The sequence below is a fragment of the Trachemys scripta genome, chromosome 6 (assembly GCF_013100865.1).
Source record: "Trachemys scripta elegans isolate TJP31775 chromosome 6, CAS_Tse_1.0, whole genome shotgun sequence".
NCBI lineage: Eukaryota > Metazoa > Chordata > Testudines > Emydidae > Trachemys > Trachemys scripta.
This window is the reverse complement of record NC_048303.1, coordinates 100,099,277-100,120,649: the sequence shown is the minus strand read 5'-3', so window position 1 is coordinate 100,120,649 and position 21,373 is coordinate 100,099,277. Positions and strand designations below refer to the sequence as shown.

General features: G+C 40.3%; 1 protein-coding gene across 8 annotated transcripts in view; it reads left to right on the top strand.

Annotated features, from left to right (window-relative positions):
• The window catches only part of ADAMTSL1 (ADAMTS like 1), a 714,047-nt gene that overhangs the window by 488,135 nt on the left and 204,539 nt on the right, over window positions 1–21,373 (top strand). For all 8 annotated transcript variants that reach the window (XR_004646076.1, XM_034773212.1, XM_034773214.1 and 5 more), the window contains one exon: window positions 10,569–10,614. Coding sequence is in view for 6 of the 8 variants with exons in the window: in XM_034773212.1 (XP_034629103.1) it covers window positions 10,569–10,614 (46 nt within the window). In the remaining 2 variants the exon portion in view is untranslated. The remainder of the gene's footprint in view (window positions 1–10,568; window positions 10,615–21,373) is intronic.

Genomic DNA, 21,373 nt, shown 5'->3' with positions numbered 1-21,373 from the left:
GGGTCCCCGTCAGAGGGAGGTACGGGACACCCTCCTGTGTGGGTGATGGCCTGACCACATGACCACGAGGGGGGTGGATCCCAGAGCCCAGGCTCCAGCCCGAGCCCAAACATCTATACCACAGCTTTACAGCCCCGCAGCCCAAGCCCCATGAGCCCAAGTCAGCTGACAAGGGCCAGCCGTGGATGTTTAATTGCAATGTAGACATCAGGGGCTGTCTCTAGTGTTTTGTGACTGGCTTTTCTATGTTGCTTGGCACCCGCTGTGACTGTTTTTAATCACTTACATCATCATCACATCCTTTGAATTTTGTTTTCTTTCCTAAGTTTATGTTGGCTGGTAACATCTGGACTGGTCCCAGTTTTGTTCTAAGTCATATTTCACAGCATCCCAGTTACTGTATTTAGAGATGGGTCCTTTTCGAAAGTAACAAGCGCACACCCTAATTAAAATAAATAACTGTTCTAGTTATTATTCCCTCTGCTTCCTTTGTTACATAAACTCACTTTTTAAATGTTCTGAGCAGAGTAGGAATGATTTTTTTAAAATAACGTTTTAAATTTATTCTTTATAATGTTCCCTCTGCTATCACTGGATTAGAAATTCCATATACTACATAGCAGAAATGTTTCTGGGGTAAAAGTGGCATTGTTATTAATAACATATGTATCCAAAAGTTTAGATACAGTATTCTAATGAAACACATATGATCATTAATAGGGTCATTATAACACTTGTGGAATCACTAAGCAGCTTGCACAGGCAAAGTTATTTGATTTGGGAGAATGATTCTCACTGACACCATCATCCTAGAATAGAAACTGGGCATGTGTGTGTGTACATAATATTGTCCTGTGGTTACAGATCTAAAACCTGGAAGAAACTCTGAATATCATTATTTGGTAGAATTCACTTGGGTAATTTGAACATCCCCTAGCATCATTTTTGTTTTGTTTTGTTTGTTTTAGTCGCTGAGGGCTAAACAAGGTTTCACAGTGATTGGGAGAACTTTCGTTGTTTTAATTTGGTGGGGGAACATCCCCATTTTTCTACAGATGTTATAGGTTCCAACTAAGATAATGTCAAAAACTCCAAGTTTAAATCCTAGTTTTGAGGTAAAAGTCTGTCTACTGAGATGTAGCCCACACTATGAAAATTCTTGGGACTCGCTCATTTAGATGGTAAATATGCCCGAGTTCACCTGAAGAGTGTTCATAAGCCTTTCAACAAACCTGTTCTGATTTTTGAATGAAAAAGTATGAAACCAGCCAAGTTTTTTATGTAGTTTGGAGTTTCATTGTAAATATTTTGCACAACTGTATTAGCTACAGGCAAGAAGTTATATTGTCATTCACTAAAGCTCCTACAGAGAGAAATGGATTAGATGTATAAGAAAGTGAGCATTATAGTACAGTCATGTAGTTCAGATCCAGATTCAAATTTCCTCAAAGTTTACTGTGTTTCAGAGTCTAGAATTTAGTTTGGCCCATTGGGACCAGCCACACAATTTGGATCTAGATCTGAGATTTTACTGAGGTCAGGCATGGTCAGATCTGGGGTTTTATTCTTTTGCATCCCAAAGATGTTCTAGATGCTTTTGGCTCAGACCCATCTCTGTGCTACCAGTAGGCCAGGTTATATTCGTTTAGGTTTCCAAGAGTAACTCGTAGTACTGTACTTGCTTTCCACTGGAGTAATGGAGAAAGCTGTGATTGTTTTTTTACTGAAAAACATTTATATTCTAACCCTTTCATTCTCTGCCTCTCTTGGCTAAGGAACAACTGCAAAAATATTTGCAAATGTAATGGGCTTTGTGTATATATACAGTATGCACTGTATGTGTATTTTACTGATAATTCTAAAGCCAAAGGCATTGTTTTAAACTATTCTCAGGGAAAGCAAAGATACTGTAGTGACAAACAAACCAGAGAGAGACTAAATATATGAAAATAAACATAAGTCTAAAAGTAATCTGGCCAAGTGTGGGCACTTTTTTCTTCTTCTTTAGCATGTGTATTAGTCTCTCAAGTTTTATTGTTGCCAATTTAGTTAGACTAGAGATGTCTCACTGAGGATTATTACTATAGTCCAACATTCACTGTTCAGATAGCAAAAGAGTTGTTGAAAGTAGAAACTGATACATACGGGGGTGGGGGGGAGCAAAACACTATGGTCTACAGCATTACGAGACCAAACCCCACATTTGGACACAAGTGTGGTATGTATATCAGAATTTGAACTAGGATCCAAATTTTGTAACTAACCTTTATTTCAGTAATGGGCCAAATGAAACTTTGGGATCTCAACCTTCCTTGCTCACAAATATCAGGGTGTTTAAAATATGGACCCAAATTGTGTCCCCAACCCATCCCTGCTTCTGACACTTCAAAGGGATAGCAACATTCACTGTTCCGACTGCCATGTCAATCTTTGTCTCCAGTAGATTCTTCTGTAACTGTTGCTGAAACCAGTGGGAGTCCTGGGTGCAACTCTTCTCATGATTAGACTTTTAGGGCGGGGTGTTCAAATGTACAGCATTGGCCTAACTTTGCTCCTGTTGAAGTCCATAGTAAAACCCCATTGAATTCATTGGGAATGGAGTTAAACCTATGCTCTCTGTTTTGAAAATCCCACCCTTAGTTATATAGAGACAGGCAAGACCAGACATGGCTTTGGTTTTGTGAAGTCCCATCACTCATGTTAAGGTTATAGAAAACCAAAACGAATGTGATTAGGGTCTCAGACCCATTTTTCTCAATTTTCAATGGAAGCAAAAACAAGGTTGTGATTTGGGTTTTGCCATTCATTCATTGGTCAAGAATTTGGTTGGCCAAATTGTGATTCTGGCTGGTATTGACCAGGGTCTTTGTTTGTCTGAATCCTCAAAACTCAAAGGGAGGTTAGATAAATGGTTAGGGTTTTAACACATGTTTAGCATCTTCAGGTAATACCGTTTATTTAACCATTATCTTCATCACTTTCTTTTGGTTGAATAGAGTAAAGTAATAGCAATGTTGGCTCCCTTTCCGCTGCTCAGCAGCATTGAGTATGTGCTCCCATGTGCTTCCACTGGTGACTAAGGGAAGATGCAGCGATGTGTAAGGTCATGCCTATAATGTTGCCCTGAATTTGAAGGGTGTATATACCCCAGAATGTAATCAAGCTAATTGCAACCATATTATATGCACTCAGCCACTATAAATTAATAAAATAAAACACTACATACTTAAGGGTTTATTTAAAAACAGGCTTTCAGAAGCAGGGCCATAACTACTGGCACTTTTGCTAATCAGAATGGGAAAGGGGGAAAAAAGTAAATAATTAAAAATGAAAAAAAATATAAATAAACAGCCTTAAAGTCTAAATGTCTCTGATATTAAAAGTTTAAAAAAAAACTGATAATTTCATAGGGGTCATTATAACCTGTGTGTTTTGTAAAGTTATAAAAAGATTAAATCAAAAAGTGTACTTTCAAACAGTCCTCTGGAGCGATCCTGGGAAAGCTATCCTGACATCTTTACTCCCCAGCAGGGAGGCGTTTGGCCACCGCTGACCTGTTGTTAATTACTCAATATCATCTCGGAATATAGGTAAATATCTGGAATGCTCTAAACCTATTGCTTATGTTGGTGTGTGCTTATATGTAATAAACTGCCGTTTTAAATAAAGCACGCTTACCTGCATAAATCCTATCAAATGGAATTTCTGTGTTCCTATTAATTTATTCCTGACACCATCTGGAGTAAAATGGTTAAGTTGCCCCTGCTGTGGGTTCTGAAAACCCTGGGTAACAATAAGATATTAAACTATTAAAGTTCACTAATTCTTATACCTGATGGTTGATCAAGCTCTCTCTACTGGGCAGAGTTGTCAAAAAAAATAATCAAATTTTGATAAAAGTTGCCTTCAAAATTCAAAAGGTGAAAACTTTTGCAATTTTTTTTTAAATTTTTCAATCAGTTCTACTACTAGTTATATCCAAGTCAATGGTCCTCTGACTGGTGATCCTGTGAAGAGATGGTTGGTCAACATGGTTCTGGTTCTCCTCCATGGTGCCACTGAAGAAGATTTAAAAACCACTAAAAATGAACTACTAGTATTACTTTTCCATAGAAACAATTGCTGTAGTGCTGTAGAATGTTGTGTGTTCATGAGTGGTAGGGTGTGATATAATCCACAAGATTATTGTTAAAGTGTGGGCTATCTTGAAAAACTTTGAGAACTTCTAATCTAAGTCAGTCAGCCAGCACTATGAAAGGACATACACCAGGAAAGAAATATTTTCCTTGCATTAATGTCAAATTTTAAAAAGACCCTCAGTGGCTGAAAAGCAGATTGTTTATATGCGCGATTGAGATTTTCAAACACTTGCAAGGTCTTAGGGTGTTCGCATCCTCATTTTGGTTCAGGCCTATATTTAGTTAAAGTAATTTAATTCTCTTTACTCTATATAACAATGTCTCTCTTGTTACAACACAGGCCCTTATTTTGCATTCAGTGATATTGGGGTCAATCCAGAGTAATTCAGTTAACTTCAGTAGATTTACATCAGTGTAACACCAAGCAGAACCCAAATTTACTGCCATCACACACAGGGCCGATGTTTGTTTCATTTTAATTGTGATAAATTATTTACACCAGAAATGCTGATTCCCTCAAATTGAAACTGTCTGAAATGTTATTTATGCCCAGGTATTAATCTCTAATTATTTTAAGTCTCCTGCATTACTACTTCTAGTCTTGCTCTCACTTTAGGTCATTATCCTACTCCGCTTCCCACATGTGGGCCTTTGGCAACCTGAGACGTATGACTTGTGTTTTGATTTTCCTAGCCAGTTCACTGACTGCAGTGAGTGAAGTTGGCATTTTGCCTTCTGGTTGTTTATTTTGTTACTGCTACAGAAAGTTATTCATAAGATGTATTTCTAAATTTGCCTGGGCATTTTGGCTTGTCTATCCCTGCCCACTTTTCTTGTCTTAAAGTTAACTATTCCCATTACATGTCTGATGTTTTACAGGACAAGGTGTGGGAGTCTAGCAGAAGCTGTTAGTCTTCTAAACTTAAAGAGCTAAATTTTCTAAAATCTGCAAGGTTAAATTGCATGTGCAAAACACGGGGCAGCTCAGTGGCAACATAACAATGGGAAATTGTAAATTCTTTGGACAATTTCTCATTTTGAGCATGTTAACGGCCTGTTTTGCACACACAATATATGCACACCCCTCCAGGTTATAAAAAAAACAATTTTTTGGCCTTGATTTTCAGTGTTTGGGCCTGCCCTCTTGCTACGTTTGATGTCTCGGAAAAGGAACATAAGAGAAATGAGCCACCCGTTTTGTTTCCTTACTCCTTGCTGAGGAGAAACGGGACACAGCAAAGGAAATGAGCTTCTACTGTGTTTCCATACCTCTTCCTAAGAGGAAAGACATGGCTTGACTTGAGTGCCCTTTCCCAGGGGTATCATTCTTACCGATAGTCCCTTTTTTGCTGGCACTATCTTGAGGCTTGGGGTCCTAGTTAGCTATTACCTTGTTCTGAAGACTTGGAACAGGACAGAAGTTGCCTTTGCAGTCCTGCCTTGCACTAGCAAGGGCCACTGCCATTCTCAAGTGTGTTCTATAGGCTGCAGAAGCTGCCTGTCTTTCTAGTCCTCACTGGCTTCTGCTACCTTCTTGCCACGTGCCTCACTGCTACAATCATGTGGGCTCCATAGCAGGAGAGAATGCTCTGGTAGCTGTCCTGAGTGGCTGGACAGGTGAGAAAGGAGCAGAGACACAGGAAGCAGCAAAGAGTAGGGGATGAACACTTTAATGGGGAAAGAGAGGAAGTGTACATGGAAGAAGATCGGGAAATCTGCGGGAGAGGGAGAAAGGAAAGTGAAGGTATGGGAAGGGTGAGCGAGGGGGGAACTTCAGGAAAGGGGAGAGGGCATGATACCAGGGAAGTCAGGGCATCATTGTGGGGAAAGAGAGGGCTGAAGTGTTGTCCATATGTGGTGCAAGGGGAAGGCCTAACATCTACCCCTCCAGGGGTGGGGAAGGAGGTAGCCTGTGCTCAAACTTCCCTGAAATACCAGAGGACGTAGGAGCTTGCCAGACATCTCCATAGGCAACTCAGACAAGTGGTAGGGAAGGCGGGGGGAGGTGTTTGCAAATAAAGGAGAATGAGAACAATCTAAAAACTACATCCATTTTCAGACCCCAATGCTGGATATTCATATAAAAATAAAATTAATATTCCCATCACTGACTGGAGCCTCGTGGCCCAGACCCCCAGCAATTTGTTTCTGGAAAAAAAACAGTTCAAATGCTGGCAACTCTGGGGGAAGGGACATTTCCGTAGGCTCTGGTGTCATACCCTCTCTGCGAATCTTAGTGTCACCCTTGCTAGATACAAGGAAAAGGGGCTAGCTGTGGCACTGGAAGAAGGGCGGTTGTACTACATGAGCTGTTGAAAGGTTTCTAAATCCAGCTGAGTGCAAGGAGCACCATCTCCATCTCCATTGTGAACGTTAGGGGACTTTGAACCAAGCCCCCATGCAGACAGCAATCTGTAGAGATAAAAAAAAAGTGAGGTTTCTTTTTTGTGGGAAAGTGTTCTAAGAAAACATGGTAAGAAAGCTTTGGAATTGTTTACGTTAAATAGGGGTGAATATTTTAATAAACTTAAAGTTGTTTGTGTTCTTTTAAAAGTCCTGCTTGTTCAAGTCCAAGCAGCCTGGGTTTTTCTTCCATATTTGCATATTAATACAACCTGCAAGTTGATTTGAATATCAAGTCACACCCCCAACAAGCCCCTCCTATGTAAAATCCACTACAGCTTGTGCCTGATGGAAGCCCCAGTTGTACAGATGCACAGTTTGTGGATCATCATTGCTCTCAGACGTGCCTTCTCAGTCAGAGAACAAAAGGGTATCATTAGAAATACAAGCTTCAGAAGAAACATCTGTTGGGCTGCAGCTACCCATAATAAATCCTATTTTGATGGAAGCAAGGGTCTGATCCTGCACCATGGGTTAATAATGCTTTTACCATTCATGGGAGCAGGATTAGACCACAGCTCTGCATTTAGCTCTTCCTCATGATAAGGTGTTTTTGCAGCATATTTGGTTCTTTTAGACACTTTTCTGAAAAAATACAGTGATTTGGAGGTCTCAAAGACTTCAGAGGAATGTACAACCTCTTTCAACATCCACCAACAGAGGGCAGCCTTCTGCTGCATGTATTGGCTCAGATAGTCAGGTAAGGCCAAGGAGTGCACAGTGCAGTTCACGAGGGGATGTGTAACAGTAGCCTTTGCACTTTCCTGATATGGGGCTAGACTCCCAGTGTAATATTTATGCTGGTACCAAGTATCAGAGGGGTAGCCCTGTTAGTCTGTATCCAAAAAACAACAAGGAGTCCGGTGGCACCTCAAAGACTAACAGATTTATTTGGGTATAAGCGTTTGTGGGTAAAAAACCCACTTCTTCAGATGCCGGAATTCATTGGGACATAAGGATTTTCCAGCCACACCGCTTTGTCAGCAGGAGCTAAGGGAATGCTACCTAAGTTCTGTGCCACCACAGGTTTTCTCATGGTCTAGGGTGATGCTCCCAATTCTACCATACCAGCTTTCAAGCAGTTTTGGGTTGGAGTGTACTGCAAAGCAGCCACAGTCCAGCACAGCATCTAGACAGGGTGAAAAACAGATGAGGAAATGACATTAATGTTAATGTCGTGCAAAAAGTTTCTATCAAACTAAATTAAATACTCATGGTGCCCTATTTTAAATGCTGAGATAGTCCAAGACATAACTTTGTGTTTAAAATACAGAGTTACTAGCATCGTCATTTTCAGGTTTGAGGTTCCCTAAGCCCACACCATTTTGAATAAAATGTTAATGATTGCAGAGGTCTCTCTCATTTTTAAGATTATCTGGTACCTTGTCCTGTACAACCCAGTAATCTTAGCAGCCTTGCCAAGGTGCCATGAAAAAGCACCAGCCCAGACAAAATCTACCTTTCTGCTCTTGATCACGATGAGTGGTGATAATGAAGGAAAGGTGCTGTAGTCATACACAAGAAAAATTACGTACTCCAGGCAAGTGGATAAGTAGGATTTTGCAAGACCAACTCCTAGTTTTCATGAGTCATAGTGGCTGTAGTTCCATGCAGATCTGCACACTTGTTCAGAACAAGCACAGCTGCCAGCCAAAGGAGTGAAGTGGGAGGAAAAAGTGGCTGCGGGTGCGACAGTTGGCTAATCTTTGTTTTTGTTTTTGTTTTTCCACCAAATACAGGGAATGAATGAGTGATGTTCTTGATTTTTAGATCAGATAATATGAAGAAACAGAGATCCAGCCTTGGGAAGGCTTCTGTCAAAGAAGTTTACATTTCCAAAAAGTGACTTTGCAAGGAGCAAAAGTTCTAAAATCTGCCTGTAATCTAAGTAAGGGAGTCTTCTGACTCATTCTTCCCTCACTTTCATTGACAGTGCAGTTTAACTAGTATAAAGCCTTGCACTAGAAAAAAAATTACTGGTATCGCTATGTCAGTTAGAGTTGTATTTTTTACTAATATATCAGAATGAGCGCTAGTACAGACACAAAAACAACAAGGAGTCTGGTGGCACCTTAAAGACTAACAGATTTATTTGGGCATAAGCTTTCGTGAGTAAAAACCTCACTTCTTTGGATGCATAGAGTGTTCTACCAATAGCAAGATATACCTATATTGCTTATTTTGTTCCTGAACCAGAATAAGCTAAACCTGTATTAGTACTTTTATACTAGTACACTATGCTCAGACCTGGCAAGTTGTACTGCTTTAAAGATACTGTTATATAAATTAAATGTTTATATATATAAATATACTGTTATATTTAAAGCAGGACAGGTTTGTATGTGTAGACAAGCCCTACTAGGAGAATTAGGTCCTCAATTTTTATATCGAAATGGTCAAACTTTTATCTGAATTAATTTTCTTGCACCATGAAAGCATTGCATCAACAGAACTATAGTTATGGTTCACACAGCATTTTCCTACATATTAATTATTTTCAAATTTATTACCTTTGGGCTGAAATTTCTCATGCTCATTCTCATCCCAGAAGACTGACTGGGTATTTTTTCTCCATTCCTTAGCACCTTGTGCAGTCATTTACACAGTGTAAAGCTACCCTTCTGATCTGGTAGCATTTTGTACTCACTTAAGTGTAAATGGCTACACATAGTGCAAGGCAGCAGAGAATTAAGTCTTGTGAGTTTTCTAAGTTTGTTTGAGTAGGGTGAAGAAAACCTATTCAGGTGACTTTAGAGTTAACTCAGAATGGAAAAAGTTTTTCGATCATTTAATAAAAAAAAAAAAATCAAAATCATGCAGATACTGTCCTGGCACTTGGATAATTCAGAAATGGTTTGGGTTTAAAACTTTTGACTTGGCAGGCATGTAGTCCTCAAGGAATGCATGCTTTGCTCAATCTGGAAAAAAAAGAAATTAAAAATGAAGGGAATTCTGTTCTGGTATAGATGAAGAACAGTGTAAGGGCCGAGTTCTCCATTCTGTTTTTCACTGAGAACCTCTGCTGAATATTCTGAACAGAGCTGGATGAGATTTTTCAACCCAAACCTTTTTTTGGCAAAAATAAAGATTTGATGTTATTGAAACATTTCGCAAATTTGTATCTGTTTCACTCAATTGTTTTGGTCAGGAAATTGCCCCAAAATCAAAATGTTTTGTTTCAACATTTTCTTAAATAAAACATAATAACTTTGTTGGTTTGAAATTATTTTTTGTTTCAAAATGTCCTTTAGAAGGCCCTGCTGATGTGGTTCTGCTGTGTGGGAGGAAAAAGAAAGATTTAGCGAAGTCCACATAAGGGGTGCGGAGTCCCTAAGCTCCATAGGGCCCAGCTGCTCAGTGGCTTTGCAGCACAGATTTGGGAGTGAAGTGGGGCTGGGAGATCTGTTTTTACAGTTATCCTCTTGCCCTGCCAGGTAAGATGTGAGGCAAGCACTGAGGAGGTTGTATGGCTCCACTGCTGCTCTGTGGCTTAGTGAAATGATTCCTTTTCTCCTAGCCCGTGAGGAATACCCCCTCATGCAGTCTGGCTGCCAATGCTGTGTGTCAGTGTTAGGATTTGGGCCGAAGTGGATGCAAAGTATAGTTATGCAGCCAGATACACACTGCTGCAAGGTCACTTATGCGTTCTTGGGAGGTGTGAAAAATTACTGATGAAATTCAGGTATAGGCTTCCAGTTCAGTTTCTGACGCTGCATTTCTTTACTCTGATTACATAGTTGATGCACTTCTTCAGGAAACCCGCTCCACATCAGGAGAGAGTATTTGAGGGAAGGAATGGAGAAAAGAAACTAATGCTAGGAGTATCTATACAAATATGCAATTGCATTCAAGAAACAGAGTTATGCCTCCATTTCCCCATCTGTACAATAGGCATAATGATCCTTACTCTCTTTTGTAAAAAGTGCTTTGAGATCTATGGATGAAAAGTTGCAATATACAGTAAACACTAAAAATTGTGATATTAAGTTATTAATGTGTGGGGGATATTTTTCTTTTTGGACGCAGGAGCTGTGAAGGGCGAAACATTAGATACAGAACATGCAGCAATGTGGTAAGTGAACCTTACTTATGATTGTAATGCTAATAGCATTTATTTGTAATTAATATAATTATGTAAAATAAGTAAATAATAAAAATTGGATGGTAGTACTAATAATGTAATTATTTAAATAATGCTGGTGCCATGGGAATACTGTTATGTACCTCACCATTTCTAGAGCTAATTTGGAGGGTATGGAGCAGGCGTGGTAGAACCATGATACTAGCATCATTCCAGCCATGATTATTTACTTCCTTTATAAACTGGACTGAGCCCATGAAGCATGGAGAAGTGGATTCACTGTTCTGTATAGTTAGTTTGGTGGTAGAAATGGCCTGGTCCTCTTGTAGTCCTTACTTTGGTAAAACTCTTACTGACTTGAATAGGAGATTTGTCTGGCTGCAGGACTGAGCCCTAAAGGACTGACTTCCACAGAGAATGGGAGGAAGTTGGTGACTGAAGAGAAGTGTGTGTGTGTGTGTGTGTGTGTGTGTGTGTGTGTGTGTGTCAGTCATTCTTCTGTTCCTCCCCAGGGTTGAAGTGTGTGTGTGTGTGTGTGTGTGTGTGAGTCATTCTTCTGTTCCTCCCCAGGGTTGAAATCCCTTTGAACATTTTATTAGGGTGTTTTGCGATGGTCCCTTGCATTCACCTATAATATTTTGCCATTGTCTGCCATTCTAAAGGTTTTCAGTTATATCTGGTAGTGAAATGCAGTTTTCAATACAAGAAAATAAGCATCTCCAACTTCTCTCAGCAGAACAATAAGCTATTTACACTGGTGAAAACAGAAGCAAAGACTATAATGTGAAAAGTCTTGTATTATGCTAAAAATTGTAAAAATTCCAAAATTACCTGGGTCAGCATGAATTTCATTGGTAAAAATGGAAATTAAAGCCAGTCATGCATTCGGTAAAAATTTCACACCTCACAGGGTCAGATGCAGAGGCCTCTCAATGGGAGCTATGTCTGAGAAACAGCAGGGTAAAAAACTGAGTAAATTCCTCTGGATTTGGGTCATGTTTTTCACAGAACACAATTCACCAAGAATTGGTCATTTCTGCACAGCTCTAGCATCCCCATGCAGAGAGAATCATTGTCCCTTTTTCTTTCACTTCTGCTTCAGTCAAAAATTGTGCGACTCCAGGGGTTTTCCTTGGGTCACTGAAATCTTGCTTCAGTCTAGACGTGTGCTGCACTAACTGACAACAACTTGAGCAGTCAGTAAATAAGCCTGCCTGCTGCTTCATGGGCCGTTTTCCAACTGTGAGGCACTTACACTACACCAGGACACTGAAGAGAGCAGGAAGGTTAATTTGTGTCAGTCAAGCCACATAGCTGTAGCTCCATGGAATATGACATGGAACAAAAGGAAGAGACACTGTCGAGGCTGATAGGCCTAAAATTAGACCCACTGGCTTTAGTTTGGTTTTCAAGTGCATGCACATCATGTCAGCCCTCCTGCCTGCCTGCCTGGCTTCTGTAAGCATTGAGGGAAGCGAAATGTACTAGGATCCTGCTCTGCATGGGTTTGCTGTTGCTGGATCACCCTTCTGAGAAGCTGTGATTTCATGTAGATTATAACCCTGGTTTTGGAGTTGCTGAGCTGATTTTCCAAGACAAGATTTTTTTGTAAATGTTATTTTTAGGTTAGGTTCAGTTTTGGGCCTGTGGACCTGGATGGTTTCTCTTCAGAATAAAAGCTCCTGTAGTTTTGCCTAGAAGTAGGATCTTTACTTACCTAATACTTAATAATATTGGCTCCAAACTTCTGATCATGTTAGTAATGTAAAATTCTCTTGATTATCCAACACCAATTAACGAGAAGTTAAACTCCTGGTGTGAAATCCAGGCCCTACTGAAGTCAGTGAGAGTTTTCCTTTTGATTTCAGTAGGGCCTGGATTGACTCTAACATGAACTTATTCTGAAGAAGGTGCAATACTGAATTTTCCTCCATTGTTCACTTATTGTCAATAAATAGATAGGTTTTAGAAATAAACCTAATTAGGCCTTCTAGATTCAGACCTTAGTGTACTCAGACCTCCACTGTGCTTGCTTTTGGCCATCTGGATGGTCCTAGCATCTGACTGGAATACTCAGCATACTTGATTAACAAGAAACAGTTTCCAGATAGTCATGTATTTAAAGAAAATACCTCATGCAATTACATGTCTGTAGAGTGGATACAATTAAGTGTTTTCTATTTACCTTTTCACCATTTTGAATCATTTTAACAAGTTGGAATGTATTCCCTATGTCGCTCTGGTAGTAGGATATCCCTAATGTCTTTCAGAATAGTAAAAGAGTTGTATGTTTCTTTTGAACTATAACTTCTGTATTTGCATGCCCAATTATCATGAGTATACATGTACATCCGATAACTGGTCCTGCAAATGGCTAGTTACTCATATAACTTACTTATGTATCCAGGTACAGGAATGTGGAAACACAGTTGCATGTGCATTTTTGCTCAAAAATGTCAAGTATCCAGCTTTGAAACTTTGCTCCATAAAAACCTGGAAAACAGAGAAAGCACCATCCTGGATGAACATTCTGCCTCTAGCAAGGGCTTTCAAAATCCATAATGAATCTAGCCTCTTCTTCATTATTTAACACATGGAAAATTTCCTTTCTGATTCTTGCAGGGATCAACTTATGCACGAGCTTTGATTACCACTGTGTTAGCATGGATAACTTCATGGATAAAATTAGCCAGTCTTTTTATTTGCTGCAGAGTGTAGTTATCTCTCAGAGCTCACGTGCCTTTGTTTATATGACTGTCCTCTCCCAGAGAAAGGCAGTTATAAATGCTAAAAGCAAACTCTTTATTTGGGGGAGATGAAATTAGAGAACTGGAAGTGTACTTCGTGGAGTTTGGCAATGAACACATTTTCACAGACATTATCATTTGTGGGATTTTTGCCACAGCTGTTTTTAATTCATCCTGAAATTAGATTACAGGGGAAAAATGTAGAACGGGAAAAGGGAGAGGAAAGGAAAGAGGAGAGAGAGGTGCATCTGTTTCTTCAGTGACCTGTATTATTCTTCTGAGAGCCCCAACCACAGCTGGGGGCTGTGAGAGAGGTTGACACTGTTTTCTAGAAAGCTTTTGAGCAGTCCTGTAAAGGAACACATCTGATTTGGCTTGCTTACCAGTTACTGCCTTATGTCTATCAGAAACTAGAAATATTATGAATATGAAGCCACATGTGTAAATATTGAAAGTAAGAATGAAAGAATCTGATGATGATTTGGGTTCTTAATTATTTTAGGAAACATTTTTGTATAAATACTAATATTAATTCCAAATATGGTTCCAACCATTGTAGAAATTCTGGTGGGGGTTGAGAACCCAGTTGGGTTTTTTTAGAAAATTATTCTGAATGCAATAAAAACATGTTTTGTTTGATAACTACACATCTTATGGTATGAAAAATAAACAAACATTTTAAAAAGTGACATTCACTCTGGGTGCAATTTCTGGAGTTGGATTCTTCTGCAATGCTGCATTGTGGGCAGATTATAGATGGATTTTTTTTTCAGCTGATGAGTTGTGCCTTTTCTTTCCTTCAGTCTGTTTCTCAGCTACCAGATTCTCTCCTATTTATCATATTCAGGTCATCATTCAACCTCCTGTTCTCCCTTTCAGTCTGCCTCTCCCTCTCCAGCCTCTCACCCCCCACTGTCCACTGCTTTCTCTGTCTGATCCAAACATCCACTGTCCCCAAAATTCAAACATTTTTGCACAGTTGAAAATGTTCAGATTTGTCACGAATACTTTTCATTTTGATATACTGCTTCTTGGCTCTAGACAGAAACAGTGATAAGCACTTGAGCAGGTTTGACATTCCATCCTGTTGGATTGGTACTTCCCACGAGCACGGAAGTATGTTACAACACACTAAAGAATCATTCCCAGATATTGAACACCACAAATAAGGCTCTTGTGGTGTTTTCCTCAAATGAAAACAAGAATGTGCCAGAAATCCCCCAAGAATGTCTATATTTGTAATACCTTTTAGATCAATTATACAGACCCAAGATTGAACCTATGGATGTTAGTTCAAACCAAACCTTGTGAGCGTTGCCCATAACCACTTCCCCCTAAAGCCTATCTTCTCTACTTGGCTACATCACAACACGTACATTTTTAACAGTGAGAGTAATTAACCATTGGAACATGTTGTGGAATCACCATCACTAACAATTTTTAAATCAAGATTGGATTTTTTTAAAGGAATTATTTTGGGGAAGTTCTGTGGCCAGTGTTATGCAGGACACCACACTAGATAATCACTGTCGTCCCTTCTGGCCTTGGAATCTGAGTCTATTTATTTGACTACACCACCTTCTGACTCCCATACAAACTTCCTCCATTCCTGCTTCTTACCATGTGCTCCTTTTGTGTAAACAAGCATCAACACCACTGTCCAGTTTTTAAAAGGGGCAATGTTGTTACATAAATACACTTCAAAATATCAAACCTGTAAGGGATGTGAAATGTTCTCAGACGGGTTGTACTGGCTTGTACCTGTGGGCAGCACTGTCCTTGCCGGAGGGAATGTCAGATCTGTTCAGGTGTTTAGCACTGTTTAGTTTTTCTACCTTCCTGTGGCTGGCATATCAATAAAATCTTTTGTAACAAAACCACCTAGATTGGGGCTTTATTACAAATGTAGGCATTTTCCTTCACTTGGATGATTCTATAAGCCACTTGCCTAGGCTGCTAATATGTGCAAACTTGCTCATATGAAGAAGGCAACCATAAGCTAACTCGAATCTCTTTATTAAACACCAACTTTACTTAAACTTCCTGAGTAGGAACTGAATTATGTTTTAAATGACAGTTCTGCACTCAGATCACTTATTATGGCTACATCCCTTATTGTGGAAGGTGTTTGGTTTGTGTTTTTCCTCTGGACATGTACATTTTCAGAAGTTATTTTCATAGTAACTGCCTAAGACTTAGTTCTTTATGTTAGTGAACAAGTGCCATTAACTATGTTATTGTAATGATAGATGCTTTAAGGTCTGAATTCGTGTCTCCCTGTCATCTAGCAAAATAACTGTGATCGTGCACAACCGTTGTTTTTTTAAGGTAGGTTTTGTCCTAAATAAATATATCAAGAAGATTGGCAGGGCAGACTAGGGGGACCACTGCAGGTGTTCTTCTCTGTCCCCTCTACACAAGAGGCATTTTAGGATTCTGATCAGACTAGAATTGATCTGGATAATTTAATAGGATTTGTTTTCAGTTTTTCTGTTCAGTCTTTCATTTCAAGCCCTTGTATTTCCATTTTCTGTGTAAGCACCGTTGTAGTATATTATTCTATCATACACCCTTCAGACCACAAAGTGTCCAGAGTGGCATATTGAAGATCACTCTGCAGCTGGAGAGAATATTGTTTCTCAACACAGCTGTGCTACTCAGCAAGAGCCCAAAGCAAATTCAGGTTGCAATCCACTAACTAACATGAAATAACAAATGAGAGAGTCTGTTATAGGTGATTTGATCTGTATCAAATCAGTGATTCTTTACTGAAATAGAGTAATTAAATGTGCAGTAAAGTATGAGAAAAGTGTCACCAAATTCCCACCATCCCAACCCCTGAAACAAACACACACCCCGGAGCAGTTCAGTTTGACAGCATGCTACCTACGTTTATACCATAACTACAGTTGTGAGTATTTTCGTAATAGGTAGAAGCAAACTCTTCTTAGAGGGTTAGGAATTAAAGGTTGTGTCAGAGAATTGGATATGTAATTTTCTCGAGATCTTCATTAATTTATTTTTTTGAATTTTTATTCATGACTTTTTGGGTTTGACCTCAAATAGTCAGCCACAAGCTCCTCATTTGGTATAAGAAGTTGAATGTTGTGCTGTGCTACGTATCATTGGAAAGAAAACTCTCCTTAGACTTTGAAAAGCAGTCTTCATATATGAACTCAGGGTCATGATAATTTGGGAATTCTTAATCAACTTGTTCCTCAGGTGCTTCTGCTAGCAGAAAGACAAAGCCTCCCAATGTATGTGCTGTTGAGTTAGTGATGACTTTTGTATGGTATCAGTAGTGCTGTTTACAGAGTTACTGTACATCTGTAAAGTACACACTCATGTCCTGATCTCACTTGATAACAGAAGTGATTCATGTTTGTTTGGAAAGCTGTTGAATTACCACTGTGTACAAATAAGCAGCACTGGGAATGAAACAAATAGAAGTCTACAAACAAAGTACTGGCCCCCTGAAATTTTTTTTATCCTTATATAGAAACACCTTTGATAACCTGTTCTTGTCCCTCTGAAACAGCAGTAGATCAAAGTGCACTATGGAACTTTTAGCACATGGCAGCATGTCCATATGGATACTTAAGGTATGTCTACACTGAATTTTAAAACCCACTGCAGTGAGTCTCAGAGCCTGGGTCTACAGACTTGGGGTACGTCTACACTTACCTCCGGGTCAGGCGGCAGGCAATCCATGTTCTGGGATCGATCCCGGAAGTGCTCGCCGTCGACGCCGGTACTCCAGCTCGGCGAGAGGAGTACGCGGCATCTACGGGGGAGCCTCCCTGCCGCGTCTGGACCCACGGTAAGTTCGGACTAAGGTACTTCTAATTCAGCTACGTTATTAACGTAGCTGAATTTGCGTACCTTAGTCCGAAGTGGGGGGTTAGTGGGGACCAGGCCTTGGACTCGCACTATGATGCTAAAAACAGTTGTGTCAATGCTGTGGCTCAGGCTGGAGCATGGGATCTGAAGTTTCCCCCACTTCTGGCTGCACAGCCTGAGCCCAGATGTCTAAACTGCTGTTCCTAGTGCTGTAATGCAAGCCCGAATCTGTAGACCCAGGCTATGAGACTTATTGCTGTAGGTTTTTAATGCAGTGTAGACCGCATAAGAGCATAGAGTTACACCCCAGATTGCCATGCACTAAGTCTCTATATAGATAAACCCCAAATGCTTCGTGCAAAATACAGTGCTATCCCAGCTACATAACTAATATCACTAGTCAAAATGTTTCTACTGAAATTTTTTGTTTTTTGAAAAACTGTTTCTCCAATTCAAACTGTTTCATGAAACCTGTTAAGTTTCTGTAACATTTTAGATTATTCAACAAAAAAATTTTGAAACAAAATTTTCATTTTGAACTGAGCATTATATTTTTAGTTTGCATTTTGAAAACAGAAATGAAACTAAAATTTCAGTTAGAAAAGAAACAAAGCAAAAATGTTCATTGCATTTTGGACTTTGAAAGATGAACATTACAATTAGAAACAAAACAAACGAGCTCTGATAACAAACCTCCTTGGAAACTGCTTTGATGGTATCCAGTTTAATGGGTTCATCGAGGGATATGCTTGGGACAGGCAGTGAAAGTGTCCTTATTCTAAAGATAACTAAAAATATGGGACAGTAGCTTTGCCTTCTCAGAGCAAAATCCTACCTTGGCATAAGACCCATGTAATCCCAGTGGATTTACGCAATTGCACAGAGGTAAGTGATGACTGACTTTGGTCATTATTTGGCTGGTTATCTTAGTTGTGCTGTCACTGTGTGGTGACACAGAGATTGGAATTTGGTACAGAATAGACACTCCAGTTGACAGTACCTCATTTATTTGTAGGTATTTATTTATTCTACGTTGCTGTCTCCTTCTTTAGGTGATGCAGTTCTGCAGTGGTTCTCACTGAAAGTTTGTTGTATAGGCTCTAGTTCAGCAAAGCATTTAAACATGTGCATAAGTCCCGTGAAAGTCAACAGAAGGGGCAGGACAATGGCGATTCAGGCTCTAGGAATTTGCACTTGAATCAGGGTAGCTACAGTAGCACAAAAAAACCCCCAACCAGTATAGACAAGGCATTAGGGCCCAGTGAAGGCTCCACTAAATCACAGGACATTTTGCTGTTAATGTCAAGGGGAACAGAATGTGGGGTAAAGCCTCTAGATAGTTTGCTTTTAACAAACAAAAGAGAATGTAGGTGCGACCTGATCTTATTTTTAAAAAATTCCTCTCACTGTGGTGGTTCTTTCTTTCTTTGGATGACATCATGCAATGAATTTTTCTCTCTTTTTAAAGATTTTTTTTTATGGAAGGCTTAAAGAAATGTAAGGTTGTGTATAGGGCCAGCTTCAGGTTTTCTGCCACCCCACGGGGGGGGGAAAAGCCCCGGCAACGCGATCGCGCCACTCCACTCTTTGGTGGCAATTCAGCGGCAGGTCCTTCATTCCAAGAGGGACTGGTGGACTCACCGCCAAATTGCCGCCGAAGACCCAGACGTGCCGCCCCAATAGCGGCCAGAGTGCCACCCCTTGTTATTGGCCGCCCCAAGCACCTGCTTCTTTAGCTGGTGCCTGGAGCCGGCCCTGGTTGTGTAATACCAAAGAAACTGTGCAAAATAATTAGAATAGTACAGAGGAAAAAATAGTAGTGAGCTAAGCAGTAGTGAGAGCTCTGTATTGTGAGTCCTACATTTATAGCAAATCTCCCCTATTGCAGCTGATTCTTCTCCCACTGCTTGCATCTCTGCGTATGTCTATAGAACCTGCAGCAGGCAACACAGCCCGGGTTGATTGACTTGGGCTAACAGGTAGGTGTGGAGAAGCCCACCTCCTTCCTAGCTTTCCGAGCCCCTGCTCCAGCCCGAGCTGCAACTTCAAAGCACTGTCTACGTAGCTGTTTTTAGACTGCTGGTGTGAGCCCTGCTAGCTCATGTATGTCAGCCTGGGCTGGGAGGCTCACTGCTGCAGGCCGTGTAGACGTACTCTCAGGTGCTTACTCAGTCTTTACTCGGACAAACTCTGAGTCAGGAGGATCTTTTTTAAATAAGCCTGTGGAATCAAACTAGAGCACATATGCCATGGAACTGATTCAATAAGCTGTTATGTCAGATGCTACGCAGAATAGTCCAGTTGTTTGCCATTTTTTGCGCAAAGGAAAAGCTCAATCTACAGTAAATCTCTCTTGGCCTCTGAAAATATACAAGTATCTACACTGTAAACTGTTTTAAAGACTCCACAACTGCTTCCACCTTATAACAGCCTAGATATGATCTTTTACATTTCACCCACTAAGTAAACTTTTAAAAGGCTGACCCTCTTTTGTCCCATGTAATCTGATCTACCTATCGCCATCAAGGGACATCTGGGATTCATCTTATCTTTTCCACTGGCTCGTTGATTAATAGAAAGTGTTTTGAATTGGATTCAGATATGGCAGAACTCCACGGACCTTATGAATTACAATAGGGGCAAATAAAAGGTCAGGTTAAAAAAAAAATTGGAGGGGAGGGAGTGAATGAAGCCTTAATAATGCAGTCAGGATTAGGTGCTTAAGAGATGAGGCTGAAACTTGTGTTTATTTTAAAATAGTAGGTTTATACACCTAAGGGAATTTCTGGCCATCATTAAAGTGAAGTCTGTTTTCGCAGGGATGGAGACAATATCGACCTAACTGGATTAACTGAGTTTATGGACATCCTGCACTGACTCTGTTGGTCAGAAATATTCCACAAACCTTTGTATGTTGATGATCAGCCTTCCACACCTAGCAGAGTGATTCTAGGCAAAGTTAATTCAGGAACTGATGCCTTTTTTTTTTTTAACTCATTAGACTTTTACCTGCCCTGAGAAGCCTTAATGAGGAGGGAGGGGAGAACAGCTGAAAAGAGACTTAGTTGAATGAGTCTTTCCATTCTATCCATCTCTTTCTGATTCTCCAGGGAGAGGAAAGGCCTTTATGTCCTATTTCTACCCAAGCCCACAGCCATCTTTTCTAAAAAATATTAAAATTTGAATGTAGTGCTAAGCTAGAGTAACTCCCATCTCCGGTTCAGTCAGCTTGGCAGGTTACTCTTCCAGGCCTAGATACTTAACTGGTATAAAACCATTAATGCTGTAGGGGTGCAATGGAGCTATGCCAGTTTACATTAGTGGAGGATCTTCCAACTCTCCCAACCCCATCCATTTGCAACAGCTGACCTTCTTTTTTTTTTTTTTTTAATGGTTGGAACAAAGCATTTTCAGAAGTGGAAAAGCATCATGAAATCAGACCCTATAGTTTCTGCTGACTGAAAAATTGCTCGTCTGACATTTAAATTTTAAAAAGTGAGGTGCAGGGAGATTGTGACAGAAAAGAAAAGAAAGTTCATTATCTTATATGAAGGTGTAATAATTGTTTAGCAGTAAATCATATTTTACAGGGTGGAACAAACGTGGCCAAATATCATGACTTTGTCTTGCCTGCTCATTCAGCAGCTACAATACCAATTTTTAGACTCTAAGCTCTTTGGGGCAGGGACTATATTCTGTCTTTAATTGAATGGTTGCACAATGCCCAAAACAATGAGGCTCTGCCCACTACCATAATACAAACAACAAATAATAATACTTCCCCAACACCCCTGCACATGAGGGGGAAAAAAGATGAGCCAGATTCTGTACTGACTTTCACTCCATATGTCTTCATTATACCCCATATAATGGAAGAAAGAATTTGGGCTGTTATTTTTCTTAATGGTCTCCCTTTGGGTGTAAAAAGATACTAATTGCTTACATTTCCAAGCAGAATCACAGAATAAAAGTGTGTGTGTATACATGGCAGCAGGGCCGGCTCCAGGCACCCAAGCACATGCTTGGGGCAGCACCTGGTAAGGGGCGGCGGGGGGAGCACGGCGCAGCATTCCGCGGGGGGGGAGGCGCTCCGGCGGCGCTGGGGGGGCGGGCTCCGGTTGCGCGGGGCTCGGCGAGGGGGCGGCGCAGGCGCGGCGCTGGAG